This window comes from Thermobia domestica, chromosome 9 (genome assembly GCF_964235325.1).
Source record: "Thermobia domestica chromosome 9, izTheDome1.hap1.1, whole genome shotgun sequence".
Lineage (NCBI taxonomy): Eukaryota > Metazoa > Arthropoda > Insecta > Zygentoma > Lepismatidae > Thermobia > Thermobia domestica.
This window is the reverse complement of record NC_137462.1, coordinates 22,761,008-22,782,368: the sequence shown is the minus strand read 5'-3', so window position 1 is coordinate 22,782,368 and position 21,361 is coordinate 22,761,008. Positions and strand designations below refer to the sequence as shown.

The following is a 21,361-nucleotide window of genomic DNA, read 5'->3' as shown; positions in this document are numbered from 1 at the left end:
CGGTATGCTTCAAGTGAATGTTCGTAGAACAATCATTCGCACGTGAATGACAGAACAACACTTTGTTCAACAGCTGTGTTTTGACTTCGACGCATCGCAAGCTGTGTGATTGCAATAATATGCACCGGTTTTGGTTAAAACAGCAAAATTAAAACTACAAGACATTTGTTTGTTCGTTCGTTATTTAGTGAACTTCGTTCTTAGTGAAAGGTTGGATACAGTTTTCGAAAAAGAAAGCGTATTTTAAAAAAACTGAGTCCTATATTTCATTGCAATTGTTTTCTATTTTAAAATTAGAATAAAAAATCAACATAATGAATTAGCATAGGGGAAAACCAGTGATCGAGCTTTCATCTCTGTGAGAAGATGATTAGTAATCACAGACAAAAGAATTACCATGGTATTTTATATTTGCAAATAATAATAATATCAATATCTATGAGTGTGCCGCGAGAATTCAAGCTACACCCGTAGTGTGCCGCAAGTTGAAAAGGGTTAGGAAACGCTGGTATAAACACACACATGATCAACTCAGGCCCGAACAAGATATACGTTGAATAATAATAATAATAATAATATATATATATATGAAGTGCATTAATGTGTTGAATTATTCCAGGTAATCTCGTGTATTGCATAAACATTTAGAATCAGGGCATATGTAACATAGTTCACAACAGAATTAGCGTTACAGCTTGTGTTGTAATGTTGCCTAGTACGAGTAACGCCAAAACAAATACTACTTAATGTTTTTGCTAAGTTGAAAAATATGTTCGTTCCAATTTAATTTATAACTAATATTTACACCAAGAAATGTAGTTGAACTAGAAAATTCGAGATTTTTTAACTTACAATGTGAGAAATATGTTTATTTTGAACAAGATAATAGACATTTAGCAAATAAGTTTTACCGTTATTTAGAATTAATGTATTGGTATTTAATTAATCGATTGAACAATGCTTAGACTATTTTCAGTATCTTTTCGTGACTTTCTTGAAGTAATATTGATGCCATTAGTAAATGAATCACATTTATTAGGTAACATAGCGTGTGTTAAATCGATAATATATATATAAGAAAATGTAGAGGACTAAATACTGATTCTCGTGGTACACCAATTAGAATCAAAGCTTCGAGTTTTTTCATAAATTTATTTCTTAATATGAACAACTTGATATTTGTTTTCCAGATATAAGTCAGTCTACTTATTAGCAGTTCCGTATTACAAGAACATTATTTTTTAAGTAAGAGGTCTTGATTTATAGTGTCAAATGCCTTAGTGATATCAACAAAGAGCTCAACGACCTATTCTTTGTTATTTATTGTGTGCGTGACCGTACTAAGAAGATTAAAAACATGCAGAATCGGTAGATTTGCGTCTTAAAAACCTATATTGTTATAGTGATACTAAATTATTGGCATGCATTTTTGTAGTCTGTTTGATATTACGGTCTCATCTTTTTAAATGACAAAACAGAGAACATGAAAATTCTTAATATTGTAGCGACGGTTTTTTCCTCTTTTAACAAGGCAATCAATTTCGCCACTTTTGAATTATGTAGAGGAAATGCCTGATTCGAGTGAGAAATTTATTACATGAGTCAGGTGGAAAACAATTCTTGAAGCAGATTGCTTTATAATATGTGTAGTGGACGGTACTTCATCAAGACCAGCAGAATTGCTATTTGTCATGTTTCTTATGATTGATTACTAATATAGTTCATCAATAGTTACTGGGCTGATTTAATGAGCCATTTGTATCAGCAGGAACGGATAGACTACGAAGAGGTACCTAAAGGCGAAGTTATGAAATATGCATTAAATTTATTGGCAATTTCTGTGCTGAATTCATAATTTATTTGTTCTCGGAAATAATGTGACTCAAATTAATCATGTCACTTTTATTTGTCTGTATCGATTGGTTGATTATATTCCACATGGTTTTAGTTTTATTTCTATAATTTTTAGTAGTTTTAGAATTGTGTATTAATTGTGCAGTTTTGATAACATTTTTGTAAATTTTAAATGTAATTTCTGACAGCAGCAAAAATGTTATCACGAAGCAATTCAGCATAATTAATTAAAGCTTGTTTTGAGTTGCGTATACCATATGCAATCCAATTGTTCTTAGTTCTGTTATTGGGAAAGAGAGGGAAAGCTACATTTTTTTAAGAAAATGAAAAATGAATCTAACCAGGAGTTAAATTTTTCGTTTCATGCCAGGTCTCGAGAGCCAACAAATGGCAAACGTTAATATTGTTCGGTAAAAATGTTCTTTTTACAGTAATGGTAATTTCCCGCAATACCGGTAAGTTATTTTAGTAAGTCTTCTCGGACTATCAGCTAGGTGAATGTATTGACATCTGACATTTCGAATGCAGACATTGGATTCAGTTTCAGGGATACGCCAGGAGTACGCAGGTGAATGCCGTATTCGATGCGAATGTGGCAGAGCGTACATAAGACAAACTGGACGTACAATGGAACAACGGTGCAAAGAACACAACAGGTACATAAGACTTCAGCAACCCGAAAAGTCAGGACTAGAACATAGCCTAGAGCTTAGACACAGAATTGATTTTACAAAAACCACCATAGTAGCCAAGTGCAGCAACTTTTGGGAAAGAACAATAAAGGAAGCCGTAACTATGCCACGGGAAAGGAAGAGTCTTAATAGAGACATGGGTTTCAACTCAGCCTTATCTGGTCGGCCATTTCAGAAATAAAAACAAACATTAAACAAAGCTTTTTCTCGTAGCCACAACAACAGCCAATCAGGAGCCAGCATCCGTCAGTCAATCAGAAGCCAGCATTTCCCTCAGCCAATCACAACCACCATTCATAGCACTGCCCCTAAATAGCCACCATATTTACATGACTATGTCTCTGGTCTCTTCAGTACTATCCCTGAAGATGAATGCAATGTCTGCATTCAAAATGTCGGATGTCAAAACATTCACCTGGCAGATAGCCCGAGAAGACTTACTAAAATCACGACGCGAGGAAAAATTCAATTCTTTCTTCACCGGTGGAAATTGAAAAATGGACTAATTGCGCACCATGATCAGAATAACCTGGTTGAATAGTTGGAGTTATAGCTCTGTCTGATCACTATTACTTGATAAAGTGCTGATTTTCCATATCGAGTAGGCGTAGTAACAATAACATCTAAATTAAATTGTGTTAATAAGTAAAAGTTTTCTACGTTTGATTTAGCTTTGCCTCAACTAACCAATTTATAACATCACACAAAATTATTATACTATATCTTTTGTCTAAGTAGTCAAGGAGAATTTCAAGATTTCTAAAAATGCACGTAAATTACCCGAGTTTGATCTACACCTATAAATACAACATAGCCTATACACACATTATCAGAAGTTACTGCAATTACTTTGAAGTGGAGTTCAAGATTGAATTTTGATACATTTATTTCTTAACCATTTAGGGTATTTTGTGCAAATATACAAACACCACCATGAATCAAATTAACTCACAAATAATGACTTCAAATAAAAAAATCTTTCTCCTCTATCTTGGAGACTCTTCTAACGTGGGCATTTCCTGGGAGCCACAAGTGTCCAACTTAGAGAAGTTTCACTGTACAAGAAGAACACCAGAAACAAAAGGCAAAACATTGCGAGCCCCTTCGTTCATTCTTTCCAGAGGGAGTGGGTGAGTACCTCAAATTATCTGCCCATTACCAAACTTCCTCTATAAAAATTGTTGCATAAGTACCTTAAGATTCTGAAACATGGATTTTTGGATAGGGCCTGTGACAAACATCTTGGCATTTCAGCTAAACGAATGAAACGCAAGCTCTGGCGCGACGTTGCCAAATGGTTAAGAGCTGTGGCTATGGCTAAGCAGACAAACTACAACGCGATCAGGTGGCAGGGGATGGACGTGGATGTGTACAAAATAAACGTGGCAATACCGCTGGCCTCTGATTTGCTAGCAGCATTTAAAGGGAACTTGAAGCGCCGCCTTCAAATGCCAAGATGTTTGTTTTGGAGCTATGGACCTTTAACATTCATTTTTTCATGTTTTCGGCAGCCTATAACTCCGAAAGGAAGCATTTGTGCACCCAGGGGTTGATTTATGCTTTTTGTTTTATCTTGGTGTCACGAATCACCTCCCAAACGTTTTTAGTGTTCTTTTAAAACACTAACTAACTATATATATATATATATATATATATATATATATATATATAATATTTGTGGATGGGTGTATGTCTGTACTAAAAGATTATTATAAAGTTGGATGGAGGAATATGATTTCTATATTTGGAAAAGAAATAATCGTCTGATATTTTCCAAATTGTTTGCTGTTCATAGAATGATGCTTTGCAACACTGAGTTGCATTTTTTAAACTTTTTTTTTCACTCGCGGTATCAGCACTGTCGTGATGACTTGTAATTTCCGTACGATAAATAACTCTATAAAGACGGAAAAGAAAAATCATGCCGCATCGTTTCTGCTCTCGAGATCTGCCTCCTCTGCTACCCCCTTCTCGCAATCGTATCAGGGAGCTGGAAAATGGAGATGACAATCGCCACCTAAATAACAGTCATTTTCCGTGAATGATGCTGGAATTAACCCTCTTTCGAAGCGTGAAGATGCTGCAAAGCGCATTTTCGCTGGTGAAATGTCGACCTGCGTGCAAGGGAATAGCCAAGAGATGGGCCGGGTTTAATCGCACCTTGTCTCATTCTATACTCGATAATGTGACTGTTTCACGGCTTATATACAAGACTAGATTAATTTATATACTCGCCTCACGAATCTCGTTTATGGAAATGTGAAATTACGTTATTCGGAATCGTGTAATATTCCTAAATCCTTCAAGGAGTTAAAACAAGGACAACAAGGTATTTTTTTAAGTTAACTGAACTTACACGCGACTAGTTGTAACTTTTAAGTAAGAGGAAGAAGGTACTATCTGCTTATCAAAGGATTTCGATGAAATATACATTTTTGTAAACCGTATGTATCTTCAGCTCAAGGTAAGTTTTAATAATGTGTAAGAGCAACGAAAACACCGAGAGCATGAGAGTTTCTTATAATCTCTTTAAATACCGGTCTAGAGATTATAGTCGTGGTGGGGTGGGAACCAGTCTCCAATCACGAAGCACAGCACCAAAGACGACTAATAATAATAATAATAATAATAATCTATAGCAAGCTGGTGATTGGTTGCTGATGAAGTCAAGTCATTGACAGCATTCAGCTGTTGGCACGTCTAATAAGCAAAGCCTTATGAGTAATATCTTCCGGGCTGTTCAAATGGGAAAATTCCATTAACAGTAATGAAAAGAAACGGAATAGGCTTTACGGAAAGATGAGGGTGACGTGGATAACCTGTATGAATATAAGATTATCATGAACTTGGGCTTTCATAAAAACTCAATCTATTACCATTGTAAATCAAAGTAGGTCTAACGAATAGACAATGCCATTTTACAGACCATACTCCACTTTTATTTTTAACGACTTCAACTTGCACTACATGTATTTTATATATATAGAGTACAATATACAATATCAATACGATTATCACCCACTAATAAACTCATCTTTAAACATTTATATTAACAGAAACACTACTCTCTTTTCGACCATATTAATGTCTTATTTCATCTCAAGCATTTCTTACGTCATTCTTTATAAAATCATGGCAATCCTTAATTCAATATCTAACATGTACTTTTATTCTTGCTTTTAGCGTAATACTAGCGTCAATTAGCCGCTTCACTGGGTTAAAATAACAAAAAGTAGAATGCATAACATATTCCCGTAGTCAGTCACTTTCTACTATAACTGAAGCGCTCTCTAATAACGGTCTATTTTCGATCATAAATATATATATATATATATATATATATATATATATATATATATATATATATATATATATATATATATATATATATATATATATATATATATATATATATAATATCAGATGCAAGCAGCGCTCTACCATTGAGCAACCGCAGTGCCCAACATGTATTTGACGAAGGTTTACACTTGATGTATGCTAAAACTGACTCTTTTCCGCCCTGGTTTTCTAATGGGGCTTAAAACTCTTTAAAGTCAATTCACGCCTTTTAAATGTGTTTCTTATATAAGCTTCGTTGTTATTTTACGATTATTCTTCTCAGGCAGAGAATAAGACGGAGTAGATGGAGTAATGATCTCAGGCGTGCCACGTTCCTTCGATCGTCCCATTATTTTTTTCTTCTATAGATTGTTTGATTGAAAATCGTCGTAGAAGGTGCTTGGAAGCTCTCTCAAACGGTTAATAAATTTTTCCGTTCACGTCTTGAGCGGAAATATCTTATTGATGGAGGCGAGAGTCTTTCTATTCTATGGTGCAGAAAAATTCTCTTTCATCCTGATGGCTGCATGAGCATGCGACCTGCAACCCAACTAGCTTTAGAGTAAAACGGGTTGCTGCTCTCGTAGGATATTATGTTCTTTACCACAGGACGCCGCTGCGTAATGTAATTTGTTCGTTAATCAGAGAAGCATTCCTTGTGTGAGGGCTGCATGGGGACTTAGAATGAAAGAGGCAAGCGTGAATGGAATTACAAGCTTCAAAGGCTGAAAGCGCCATTTGTAACAACAGAACAACTGATGGATTGTGGCAACACAAGAAATATTTTCTCTCTCCGATCGTCTTTCTTCTCGCAATTTGTTTTGCTACGAGAAACTATGGCTTTTACAAGATTAATGAATGTACCCTATCTGTTGTAATAATAACGGGCAATAAAGTACATATCTCGTGCATACCAATTAATCAATTAAGTAGAAACTTATTCCGGATCAATTTACACAAACTTTTGCAAATTCCGAGAACGTAGCTTACATTAAATAGTTATTGTAACTGGTAAAGCTGATAGTAGAGGAAAGTTCTGATCAGTAACGAGAGTTGTCTTTTGTTGAAATGATGATACTAATGATACATTCTCTTTTATTTCAAAGTTCCTTGCTTCATAAAATAGCACTCATTTAAATATATTCAAAGCGTAAACTCATTATTTAGGACCAAGTACAGTTTCATTTATATTAAATCTCTGAAAGAGACCGTCTTTCTGTCGGGCACATATTCGTTTTAAAAATACTTTCTCTACTATACGTTATAGGCGTAACAAATTTTGGGAAAATTAGCCCCCAAAGGAAAAGAAATGTTAATTTTCATTTATGGCACATGTTCATTTTCAACGATTCAACGTAAACACATCAAGTTTTTTTTTTTTTTTTGTATTGGTCGACAGGAACTCGTAAGTTCATCGCCACAGAAATGAAACTTCCCTACTGTGTGCTAAGCCAATCCATTCTGAATTGTTATTGCCAACACCTCCCTAAGATCATGCTTTATAGTGAGAACCTTCCACCTTCGTAGATTCCAGACAGATAGTTTCACGTAAGATTTCCGAATGGATCGTTCCATTTCATGTAGTCTGAATTTGGAGTCATTACTTGTTTGGCCCTCTTATTAATTGCTATTTTTTATTCTGTGATTATTTTCTTTGGATACAAGTTCAAAATCATTGTTCGTTATTTTCTATTTCTTCTCTTCTTAAAAAAATGCCGTCTCTGTTTCCATCGTGTGGGTTAATGTTTTAACCATATTTAACCGTTCACCCGAAATGTCTCAGAGCTCCGAATAATGATAGAAAGCTCTAAAATATACCGTTGCTTTAAGTAGGTTCAAGAAAGCTCTAAAATATACCGTTACTTTAAGTAGGTTCAGGCTTATGATGGGATTAACATTAATTTTCCTTACGGGTGATATTTTACACTGAAATAGGTTTAAGAAATATAAAAATATTCATAACAATGTATAATAAGATCCTGAGACAAATATTCGGACCCAAGAGGAACGGGAATGGGAAATGGCGGACACTTCATAACGAGGAACTACATAATTTGTACGGTTTACCAAACATTGTTAGGATCATCAAATCTAGGAGGCTTAGCTGGGCAGGTCATGTAGCTAGGATGAAAGAATGTAGGAACGCTTTCAAAGTCTTGACTGGAAGACCAATCGGAAAACGACTATTAGGAAGACCTAGGCGGAGATGAGAGGACAATATTAAGATGGATCTCGCAGAAATAGGAATACAAAGTATTAACTGGATCCAGTTGGCTAAGGATAGAAGTCAGTGGAAAGCTTTTGTGAACTCGGCATTCAATCTCCGGGTTCCATAAGCCATAGAGTTAGTTAGCTTAAATGTATATGAGAAGGAGACACGATGTGGTAGTAGTCACAAATTATAGCTATATAAAATGGTGCTCAAATTTTGTTGCCTTAAACTAGACATATTCATAATTATTACATTATTTTTGTAGATAAGTTGATGATATTATATAATAGAATTGCACAATATCATTGTCATTTATAATAGTTTAATTTATATATTTCTTTTTAATTGAAGTTTCCAGGCAAACGATTAACCTGAAACAACAACAACAAAAAATCTTAAAACACTATGAACTAACAGACAAAAACGCTGAAATGTTATACCATGCAAATATTACCATGGGGGCATTGTTTAACATGCTTTGCGATTACCAGGTTAACAGTTTTGCCAACCCAATATAAAGTCATACTTTGTTCAGACGGCACTGTGTCAGGTTATTAAACATTTCACATCCACATGATAAACAAAAGCTTACAATTCATATTTGGTATTCAGTGTTGTAAATTAAGGACATTATAGTATCACAAACATTCAAAGTTCGATTACCTTTGTAGTAGTAATAACGCAAGTAGACAAATTGGCCATTGTATCTCCAAAGTATTTTAATGTGTAATATGATGATCATGATTTGACGGATTTGAGTTCTCAAAGGGAGTTTTCAATAAAATTCGAAAGGAATAAGTGATTATTATACGAGAGGTACCGGAATCGATACCCGGCGCCTCCACTATGTAAAGTTGTGCATATACAGGTATAACTAGAGCTAAGTTATACTCCGGAATCGTTTTGTCCTAGTACCAAATTTTATTATAAAATCCTGCTTTCTATAAACACCATGTGAATTCCTCTAATATTTGGATAAAATATGGTTCCCCAAGGCCAGAGCAGCCTAGGAAAGGATCTCCACAGAACTCCGAGCAAGCTAGGTGGAGTGGATTTAAGATCCCCAATGTTCCACGCTAGCTAGGTGACAGTCCCAACACAGCTCTGAGCAAGCTAAAGGGATCTCTCTCAAAGCTCTAAGCAAGCTGAGAGAGTGGAGGTGACCAATCGAAGACTGATAGTAGTCGCTGTGATTCTCCTGGTTGTACACCTGTATAGGTGCTCCAGTGTGACGGTGGCGCTGGTGATCCTTCGTCAACACATGCCCAGTGGTGTCACTGATGTTCCTGTCGTATGCCACTGTAATAGGACCAGGGGAGGATCCGGAGGGCGATCGGGGCAATCGCACCCCCCCAGAAGAAGAACCTTGCTCATTTTATATATATAAATAAAACCAATCCCAAAGTTTGGAGCCCTTAAAAGTAGTAGTATGACAACCCATCGCTTCCCCCAGAAGTCTGTCCTGGATCCGCAATGAGTAGGACGCACATGGCTGAATAAGTATGAGCACATGGTGGTTGTTAGTAAACAAAAGCATGAGCGGGATAATACAATATAAACTTCATTTTAATGGACTAGTTTATTAATTTTCACCGTATATCCTCTTCGCTGTATAACTTGTATATTCGAGTTCTCAAAGGGTTTTCAACAAAATTCGAAAATATCTTAAAGTTTTACGTCCCACAATTATGCCGGCTAGGCTAAAGCAGACGGTGATGAGAAATGAATAAAATGGTGGAATGAAGAAAGTGGGAGGAAACGGAAGAATCCAGAGAAAACCCACGCACACGGTGTTTGTCCACCACAAAGCTTGCTTGGCGCGAGCTCTACCATTGAGCCACCGCGGCCTCTCAACAAAATTCGAAACTAATATGTGCTTATAATATTAATAAAGTGTTCAGCGTGCACGCACGTTTTGTTTTGTCAACATAATTAAGTAATTTGTAATATTGACGTGCCATGAAACACTTTTTTTTTTTTTTTATGGAATTAAGGTTATTTTGTCTTCATTTTGTTCTGATTCCTTTTTGTTCCTCACTTATTTTCACAGAAGTAATGTAGATGTAATGAGATACATTGCAAATACATTGTCTTAGCTGGGCTTTGTTCTCCTCTAGTGTAAAGAAAGAAAAGTAAATAACAGTTAAATTTTAAATTATTCCTCCTCAGGGCCACTTGTTTAGTGTGAGTTTGCATAAATGCCAGATGTTTCCTGTCGCTTTATATATTGTGTGAAGCACGCTGTTATGTGTGTTCCTGACACGTAGAAAGGAGTGACTGATGGCATCGTGACAGGAGAGACTTAAGGGAATTTAGGAAACCGAGTAGTTGATTATTCACCAGCAGGTCTGGAAATGTATTTGTCTGCTATGAATTTCTGTTTTGCGTTCGTGGTTCTAATATTTCGCGTATTATACTAGAGTGTGTGTAAGCTTTTCTCTGTATTTCAACCATTAGTTATACATTTCATGTGTCAGTGGTCGTTTAGTATGACACATCAATGGTAATTGTTTACTACGAGGGAGGATCAGAAACTAAGGCTGCAAGGGCGATATTTTTTATGTTTCGTCTGTTATACAGGAATGAAGAGTATGCGGTAATTTTAATACATGGATTTGACAACTGTGCAGAGTTTCAGCCACCCGCAATCTACGACACTACTTGTAGGTAGAGAAAATGGTGACTTTTTTTAAAAAAAATAATAAAACTAGTTTCGAGATGAAGTCCGCTAAGTTGTTCTATTTCTGAGAGCGAAACCTGGAATCACGACTGAAATTCACCAGCAGCTGGTAGAGGTTACGGAGAGACTGTAGTGAGGAGGAAATGGCCAGGGTTTCTCACCAAGGTCGTCATCTTGCTTCAAGACAACGCGCGCATACATATAGCCCAGAAGACCAGCACACTGTTGAAACAGTTTTGCTTCTGGGACATAATCGACAACTCTCCCTACAGCCCGGATCTCGCTCCAAGCTACTTTCACCTGTTTCCGCACTTGAAGGAGCACTTAGGAATCCGTCACTTCGCTTCAGATGAGTAGGTGAAACCCTTCGTCACAACGTGGCTGAACACGTAAGGACAGGATTTTTACCAGGAGGGAATTTCAAACTGATCCCACAATGTGACGTGCCTTAATCGATATGGAGACTATGTCGAAAAATAATTTAATGTGTGTACTGTTTATTGGCTGTATTAGTTGTATAACATAATATATACACGTTTCACTGCAGGCTTTGTAATCTTACTTTCCGATCACTCCTTCTATTTCATGTCATGACCCCTTCTTTTATCACATTTTCTTGTCAGCAACTTCCTATACGCCCAAACAATTTCCGGTTTGTAATAAGCTTTTTGATGACGTGCTTATTGCTTATCTATAGAAGTCCTGACTAGGTAATTGATCATCGTCCAGACCGAACCGCTTAAGCTATGAACTTAGAATTTGGACAGGGCATAAGATTTGTGATATAAGATTTCGCTAAGGAAGAATTGTTGGAAATTCGACGGGGAACGAGGGAAAGAAGAGCGGCAGTTATTATCGTAAAATGTTTGTATCTGGAAATCTCTGAAAGTTGTTGTATAGACTTATTTGAAATAATCAAGACATATGTTTCAGCGTTTTCTGATATTTGATTTTAGAAGGGAAGAACACGAGATGAGAAGGGAAAAAAATGGTTGGAATAATGAGATATCCATATCTCAGAATCTCTTAAGTTTAGAGAAATGAAATTCGTTACTTAAACTCCTCATTTAAAATAATTAGATCGATTTTTTATTTGCCCTGGTAGGGAAGAAAGAAATGTGGGGTTATAATTATTATAATTGGATGGCCATATCTCCAAATTCGTTAGCGTTAGAAACATGAAATTTGGTATTTGGATTTATCATTTACAATAATTAAACATGTGTTCGAACGTTATATATATATATATATATATATATATATATATATATATATATATATATATATATATATATATATATATATATATATATATATATATATATATATATATTCCCTATAAATAAGGCAATGAGGTATACAATTGTTGTAAAATGTTGTCCGTATCTCTAAATCCCTTAAAGTTATAGACATATTAGGGACATGAAACTTGGTATGTAAACTTCTTATTCATAACAAGTGGGCATATGCCAAATCATTTTCGGAAATTCCGCCATAGCGGTTACTTACAGTATTTTTTTCTTTACTGGTAATCTCTTGACAAAGTACTTCCAATTGGGGATTATGGATTAGCAAAATTCGAGCCACTTGAAGCGTGATCAATTTTTCACGAAATGAGCTCAAAATTCACATGAATTAAAACGATACAAAATAACAAGAGCAGCAGTAAAGGTTATTATGTATAAATCTCTCTATATAGGTGTATAAAAGAAGTCCTAACTGACTAATTGATCAACGCCAAGGGCAAACCACTTAACTTAAGCCAGAAACTTAAAATGTTGACAATGCGTAAAATTTGTAACCCAAGATGATATAAGATTAACCTAAGATACTAAAATCCTAAGCAAGCATTTTTAGAAAATAGTCGGGGAAGGGGTGAAATGGAAGTATCAATTATTATAGTAAAGTGTCCATATCTCCGAATCTCTGAAGGGTAGAGACAAATTTACTGAACTTCCTATTTAAAATAATTATACACGTGTGTCAGCGGTTTTTGATATTTCCCTTAGAAGAGGAAAAAAGAAAGAAAAAAAACGGATAGAAGAAAAGACCAGGGATTGCAATTGTTAATATAAGATGACCATACTCGACATCTGTTGAGGTTAGAGGCTTGAAAATTAGTGTTTAGACATCTAATGTATAATAATTAAAGACTTTTTAAGCGTTTTCTGATGTTTCCCGTAGAATGTAAGAAAAAGCGGGAAGGAAAGGTGGGGGTTGCAATTGCTATAATAAAATGGCCATATCTCGAAATCCCTTAAGATTAGAGCGCGTGCGAGAGCGTACACCGAACAAATGCGGGGGTCTGGTGACAAGAGCGACTACATGTGCTATAGGAACGTTTATACGATGTCAGGAAACGTGTGTAAAGATTTTCGTGAGTAATATACTTGCAAGGCAGCTATGATGAAAGTGAACATGATCACAACACACCGTAGTGAGAATAAGTTGTATGTACAGGGTGACTCATAAGTCTCCATACAAGATGACTAATGTTTATTTTTGATTTTCCGGCATTGAAGTACGCCGATGGCTGGCCCAGCAATATCCTGGGCATTGGATCGGTCTACGTGGTCCGCTGGAGTGGCCACCAAGGTCACCAGACCTCACTCCCATGGATTTTTGTTTGTGGGGCCAACTGAAATCGATTGTGTACCAGCAAAATTTCGGGATTTGGATCATCTTAAACAAAGAATCAGTGCAGCTTGCAAACAAGTAACAAGTGCAACATTGACAAATGTTCGTCGGAATTGGTTGGAGCGCCTGTCATTTTGTCTCGACATGCAAGGGAAACATGTGAAACATATTTTATAACTGTAGTGTAGTATTATCATCATTTGTATTGAGACTTATGACTCATCCTGTACATCTGTGGAACGTGCTAAATGGTTTAACGGAGCACTATTTTATCTATCGAGCAGAAGTAAATTTAGGACCATGTTATTTCTCCATATCTCATGAGGAATGCAGAATTTTCGTATAGTTTTGCCAGAATATGTACGCAGACATGGAACACATCATCCACATGTTACCTTCAAAACAGTTACATTATCTTCATTATATGCCTTTATTCTCCCTATAGTAAATTGGTAATTCATTCGCCACAGAAGTTGTATACACGTGAAACTTCTTCGCCATTTGGCATCATATTTTATTATTAAGCCATTGTAAATAGAAATAAATTTGCAGTAATTGTATGCTTTAACATTATAAAAGTTTTGACTGTTTGCATTTTGTTGTTAATTTCAGGTGCAGATGACGATGAGGTAGAGAATGATCCGCGGTTTCCGCAGGTCAGCGGTGTATGTGGTGTCCGGGGCACTTATTCTGTTGGTGCTGTACAGAGCCCTAACACCATGCTACTGGGGGCCTTCGGGACCTGTAATGGTAGCCAAAGAGGTAAGTTATTAGTTAAAAAGAATTAAATTTTGTAATCAACAAAGTGACATAATATGGTTTCGTTTTAGCGACAGATCTATTGTTATACACGAAGTGTGAATGTGAATGAATCCTGTCCTACTTCTTAAGACTGCCTGAGAAAACTAACAGTGGACATCTTGAGTGGATCAGTGGCGTTGTTTTTCCCTTTCTAAGGAGTGCAGTATAAACAATGGCGGTTCGTAAGGGAATTCACATTAGTAAATATTACAAATTTATTGCTACAAGCTTAAGGAAGAAAGCTTATCTCATGTCCTAACTTTTTTTTTTTTTTTTTTTTTTACTGATGTGATATCCTTAATAGGCTCCATTGAGTACAAACTGATAGGCAATGTGAAGTAGAAATACGTATTGTTAAAAAAATATGTAGGGTCTAAAAGCTGGTTTATCGGTCAGTTGCTTACTGTCCATATCTCTCACATTTGGAGTGGATGTTTTATCACTGATCCAGTGGCGTAACTAAAGGCTTGGAGGCCCTCCCGCAGACAGCGTGGAAGTAGGGCCCTTTCTCTACGTCCCACTTCCCGATTTGCTTGGGGCCCTTATTTACGCCCCTGCACTGATCTACCAATTGACATCAACCCACCTTTCACTTGATGTGGAATTGTTGGGAAAACTATATTCAGATTCGAAACCAGTATCTCCTTATGACAATTTGTTGTTCTTATGAATCACTGGTAGATATCATAATGTCATTTAAGTTAGACGGCGACGAATCATTGACAGAAATACTGTCATCGAATTGTTTATGTTAACATTATAACGAATCTCTGCCACATGTGCTGCCTAATATCGTTTACAGTCTAATTACAATGAATCAGGGACAAATATTTTGTTAATTCAACTGTGTGGTGTGTCCTGCTGTTAAGTTGGAAAGATAGCTGACATGAATTGTGGTTCCACGAGTCCGCTGTATAACCCCAAGGGAATCCTTTATGTAGTGATGTGTTTAATAAATTTACTAAAGTACGCGCTTTAGGAGTGGAAGACCCGGGTTCGATTCCCGGCGGGAGCTAACGTGGTTCGGATTCCACGTTAATCAATAGGGCCACGTCTCATATAGACTCGTTGCTGAAAGGGACGTTAAACTCAACATCAACTCAACTTTCGTCAGTTTAGTAAAAATAATTCTGAAATAGATAATAACAATACATTGTTTTCTTGTAACAAAATTGTGAAACAATTCCTTACCTATTTAAAAAAATATATTATTATTACTAATGAAAATGAAATAAAATCTTTCAGTTTTACGTCCCACGATTATGCCGTCTAGGCTGAAGGATACAATGGTTGAATGAAAAAAGTGGAAGCAAACGGGAGAACTCCGAGAAAACCCACGCACATGGTATTTGCTCACCACACTTGGAGTGAGGGGGAATCCAACCTGGGATTCCACACGCTATTTTTTTTCAGTCGATTCAGCTTCCCCAAAAACACTTCATTTCCAGTTTCAAAGTTGCACTGAGAAAAATCCATTATCCGGACAGCGGTATATTGTACAAATACAAGGATTCGTTATGTTTACTAAGGAAATCTGTACGGAGCGTACTTTATCCATATACTACATAGGTACTGCCTTTTACCCGCTTAGATATTACATCATGTCTCTGCAGGATGTCTGATATCTAACAATCTTCTGTATTTTACATACGTATACGTATGTTAAATACTTCAGCTATACGTTATATACGTCCATCTGTGTGTAAGATCCAGACCGCCTATAGACACTCTTTCTTTCGCCATGGCTGACGTCATTGAACTACCGTCTTTTGCTTGCGAAACGAGGTTGTTTACAAACGGAACAGAAGAGAGGAAGGAAACCTGGGAAGCCTGGGTAAGTACAATAGTTAACTATTACTTTAGTTAAATATTCCCATTAATTATATATTCTTTTAGTGTAACTTGCTTTAATATAGTACTAAGTAAGTAATGTAGTTTATGACTACAATTCTTACTATTGTAACTCGTAAATGATTGAGGAGAATGGAATGGGTGAATCTGAATTTTGAAAAAACTTTGAATATTAATGTTTTGAAACATATTATGTTTCAAGGTAGCAAAATGAATGTTATGTGTTTATTCATTCCATTTTATATGTGACGATTTATTACTTGGTGCAGATTTACTACAGGACTGCTTAACATAATTGCTAATAAACCGTTTTCAGCGCGGAAATTTCCTTGTGTAGTGAAGATTTAGGATTTAGATTTCTGGGCTTTCGGCATCAATGGCCTTGTTACCCCATATGAGGGATGACTTTCCTCGGCGAGTACACTATCCGGGGAAAGGAAGGGAAGAAAGGATTGGGGAAGGAAGAAAACGGCCTGGGACCTATATGTTAGGTACCACTCCGGCATTTGCCTGCTGTGAATGAGGAAAACCCAAGGAAACCTCATTCAGGATGGCTGGACTTAAAATCTTTTGATACTTTTTCGACCGAGTTCTCCCCCGGGATCGAACCCGGAACCGTTCGCACCGAAGGCGAGAGCGCTTGCGACTACCCTACGCGGGGCCACTTGTGTAGTCTAGAAAACTCATTTTTACTAGGATATTTGCAAATTTTTTTTTTTTGCTTTTAGTTTAACGCCCCATGATTGTACGTCAATGTAAGAGAGAAGGTGACAATGAGATACATGATAATGGTGGAATCAAGAAAATGTAAGGAAACTGGAAAGTCTTAAGAATAACCACACCTACAGTGTTCACCAAAAGGCTATTTGTCGGGAGCAGGAATCGAACCAGGGACCTAACGCGTCAGAGGTAAGCGCTCTACTACAAAGCTTTCTTTTGTTTAAAGAACTTGTTTACATTGAAATATATATATTTTACGAAGATACTAACATATTTTACAGCCTCACTGAAATTAAAAAAAAAAAAAAAAAGTAGTCAGGGAGAGTTTACTTGTCAGATTTTTATTTTTTAATTTAATTTATTTTTATTTTTATTTATTTTTGCTTTGTTATGTTCCCTAGTTAATTAATGTTTGGGTTACTGAAAATTAAAACCTTTTTAGTATTATTGTTATGTCATCACTTTGGAACCAAAAAAGTTAGATTTTTTTTCTTGTGTTTTCATATAGGAAGTTGGTAAGTTTGTGCCTTAGCATTGGTTTGGTTTCTAGAACGTAATTGAAGGTCATGTTGAGTTGAGTCTTGGCGGGTTTAGAGTTCGTGAAGTGTCAGGCACTGCTTGTGCCCCTGTCTTCTGTCTGTGATGTTTCCTGGCTTTGGGCTGTGAGGTATTTATGTTGAGGAGTACCAACGCAGGCCGCGTGATATACAGGTAGCTTCAACAGCTACGAGTGCCAGATGTTCATCTTTCGTTACGGCGTGACTAATGCAGTATAGTACTAGGTTCAAATTCTATGGGTGGTAAAAATGGTCGTGGTGTGGTAAGAAATACAACGTAATTGTTATTAGTTTATTAGTGTTTCTTCATAGTATAGTTTCACTATTTCTAGAAGGAATTAAGTATTAACGAAGTAATAAATAAGCAAAAGCACACTTTGATTGGCGTTAACTATTTCTCATACTCCATTGAGAATGTTTTGATCCTCAGTTGCGCAAACATCCAGTGTGCGTTTTTTTGTTTGCTTACACTGCCTTATAGATAAGCTCCCTCGTGGCTAAGTGGTTAGTGAACACGCCTTTGGCGTGGGACACCCGGGTTCGATTCCCGGCCGGGGGCCGCGGTGGCTCAGTGGTAGAAGGTTCACCTCTGGTGCTTGGGGTCCCGGGTTCGATCCCAGCCCCGCCAAGTGAACCTTGTGGTGGACAAACACCGTGTGCGTGGGTTTTCTCGGGGTTCTCCCGTTTCCTCCCACTTTCTTCATTCCACTATTTAATTCATTACTCATCACCGTCTCCATTAGCCTAACCATCATAACCGTAGGACATAAAACTCAAAGATTTCATTTCATTTTTTCGATTCCCGGCCGGAGCTTATGTGGTTCGGATTCCACGTTAATCTGTAGGTCCACGTCTCATACAGCCTTGCTGCTGAAAGGAACGTTAAAATCAAATCAGCACTGTTTTACAGATGCAATTGTTCGATTCCGAGTTCGAATGAAGCTTTTTACGGGCAGGGGGCGACTTTTATATATACAATCCAAGGATTTTAGTTATTAGTCAGTGATGCAATATATAGACCTATATATATTACAAAATTGAAAGTGACTATGTTTGTGACTCTTAATCTCTTAAGAGCTGCGGTGGCTCAGTGGTAGAGCGTTCACCTCCGGTACTTGGGGTCCCGGGTTCGATCCCAGCCCCCGTCAAATGAACTTTGTGATGGACAAACACCTTGTGCGTGGGTTTCCTCGGGGTTCTCCCGTTTCCTTCCACTTTCTTCATTCCACCTTTCATTCATTGCTTATCATCAGCGTCTCCTTTAGCCTAACCGGCATAACTGTGGGACGTAAAACTCAAAGGTTTCATTTCATTTTTTCTTAATCTCTTTGGAATCTTGTACTTAGGTTCACAGCGGAAGCGACGAAATAACTCGACTCATCCATTGTAGCTCTCTTCGCAACGAGTTTCCAAAATGTTGGCAATAAGTTTGCGAAACGGGATATGACGACTCCAATTTTGGGTGAAAAGTCGCTATAAAAAATAATAGAGAAATTCATTGTCTATAAGCATTGTTTTAAAGTTGTAGATGTAAACTAAACAATATGTTCTACTCACTGGCGCAAATCCGTGGGGGGGGGGGGGATGACGGATACATGTCCCCTCCAATCTTGGAACTGAGGGGGACTTCTCCCCAATAATCCGATTTGAAATGTGTTTTTTGGGAGAAATTTGATTATTTTTGTCCGATTGCTACAAAGGAACGTGAGATAAAATAGATGTCCCCCAGAATAAGCCTCAAATCTGCAGCCTCCCAACGCTGAAGACAACTCTGATCCTCCACAACATTGTTTTTCAACTTCATAAGTATTTTGGACATCGTCAAAAAAAGTATGGTAACGGTCTTACCCCCCCCCCCCCCCAATGTTGAAGACAGATTTGCGCCGCTGGTTCTACTCACATCTTTGTAAATAGGGCGCAACCAATCCTTTAATTCAGGGATCATTTTTTTGTAAAAGAAAAAGTGCAGAATAATTAAAAGACCCCAAAGGACAAATATAACAAACATCTTCTTCGCCTTTATTTACGCAATCTATAGCTAATCTTGTTGCTATCGGTAATGATGTATTACGTGTGTTTCTCAACGGAAACTCTGCGAACTAAAGGACATCAAGTTTGTAGTTGTTCTTCGTTAGAGGGCAAGGGTAACATAACAATGCAGGATTGTGGGGCAGTGAGTATGCTGTATTTCCAAACTCTTCATCAGTTGCGCTGATTAAAACAAACAAACAGAAAAAAAGAACGTAAAAACTGTTTTGAACTAATAATGCTTCTCTACAGATGAACATTTTGTTTGGAGCAGAAAGTCGCTAAATGTGTAAGTAGGTAAATCGTCATTTAAAAATCACCCAAAAAAGTCTCCAATCGGAAAAAAATATTTTTTTGTCGCTATCGTAGGGCGACCATACGTCCCGTTTTGACCGGGACAGTCCCGTTTTAGTGGCGTGTCCCGGCCGTCCCGTCAGTAGATGGAAAAAGTAGTATTCGTCCCGTTCTATGTAAATGAAAGAAGTAAATAACAAACCCAGTATCTTTACTCCTTTTAAAAGTATTAATAATTAATAATAACAAAGAGGCAAAAATTGAACTGAAATTCCCTATATTAAACATACTCTATAGTTCGCAGTACTGCTCGAAAGGCAGCAGAGGTTTTAGCAGTTGGTTGTGTGTTGAACAAATTTCAACGTGTCTTTCCTTTTTCATAAGTACCCGTTCTGTAACAAAGAGAGAGAGGAGGAAATCTGATATCAAGGCACTGATAAGAACAAAGGTAGATCTAAAAGTCTAGGGTTGCAAGAACCTGTCCCGTTTTTAACTGAAAATTTTATGGTCAACCTACGCTATCGTTGAGGTCGAATTCCCCTTATTTAGCGACTTTACCCAAAATTGGCAACATTGACCCCCACCGAACAACCAGGGTTGAATTCAGGGGGTAGCCCGGGGGGAATCTCTCCCCCCCCGAAGAAAATTCATTCCCCCCCGGAGAAACTCCCAAAATTTCAGTCACAAAATGTAGAAATTACTTCACCCAATTATTTGCTTTTCTGTCCGCGTACGTGCAGACGAAATCCGATCTCTCAATATACATATAAATGACGCAGACCCATTCTATATAAATGTTAACATGTAACATCTAAGATAGAATACCAAATAGTGAATAAAACTTGTATTTCTTAACGCTATGACTGAGTTTGGCAGAACATGAAATTGTTAACTGTTGAAGAAAGGTTTGTATTTTAGTAGGTACTATACTCTCGCCCTATATTATATATTAGTAGGTAGCACTAGCACAGGTTGAGATACGAAAGGAAAGATAGGGAAGATCTTTCGATCATTCCATATAATCTCTCATGTCAGCAGACTTCAGTTCTTGAAAATATACAGTTCCTACATTATTTGAAATAGGGCGCCTAAATCCCATTTCTCGCATCGGAAGTAACAGACGTAAATGTGTTTTACGATTGTTAAAGTAAACACATCTTTCTTTAATTAAAAATAATTCAGTTAAAGGGTGAGATTCAGTGGGCGTCATTTAGAGGGATCAGGGAGGAACAGTTATCCCTCCTTGATTAGAGACTTATATAGAATTTATCAATATGATAATAGTATATAAGTGAAAGATTGCTATTGAAGGTGGCCAAGATCCTGCTCAGTGCCGTTCCATGGGGGAGGGGCAAGCGGGGCGACGGCCCCGGGCGCCGAAGTAAGGGGTGAAAAATTCGGGAGGGAAAAAGAAAAAAAGAAGGAAAGAAAAACAGAGGAATGAAATACATGTGGACATATATAAAATGAAAGGAAAAAAGTAATGAAAAGTGCTCAAAATCAAGGAAAAGCAGGGTTTACTTTTTAAAATTTTCCCACCTTTGGCGGCTGGTCTGTCGACCTCACTCATATATACGGGGATGCCGTCGTATACTCTCGCGCCAAGCGCTGATTTTCCACGACACGGCACTAATCCTACTGAAGATTTCGTCAACTAAACTATTGATGTATATGCAGTGAAGAAACCAAGGCTAAT

General features: G+C 37.1%; 1 protein-coding gene across 4 annotated transcripts in view; it reads left to right on the top strand.

Annotated features, from left to right (window-relative positions):
* Tpst (tyrosylprotein sulfotransferase) overlaps nucleotides 1–21,361 on the top strand; it is a 532,464-nt gene that overhangs the window by 403,074 nt on the left and 108,029 nt on the right. For all 4 annotated transcript variants that reach the window (XM_081770746.1, XM_081770747.1, XM_081770749.1 and 1 more), the window contains one exon: nucleotides 14,027–14,176. In XM_081770746.1, the coding sequence (XP_081626872.1) occupies nucleotides 14,051–14,176 (126 nt within the window). In that variant the 5' untranslated portion in view covers nucleotides 14,027–14,050. The remainder of the gene's footprint in view (nucleotides 1–14,026; nucleotides 14,177–21,361) is intronic.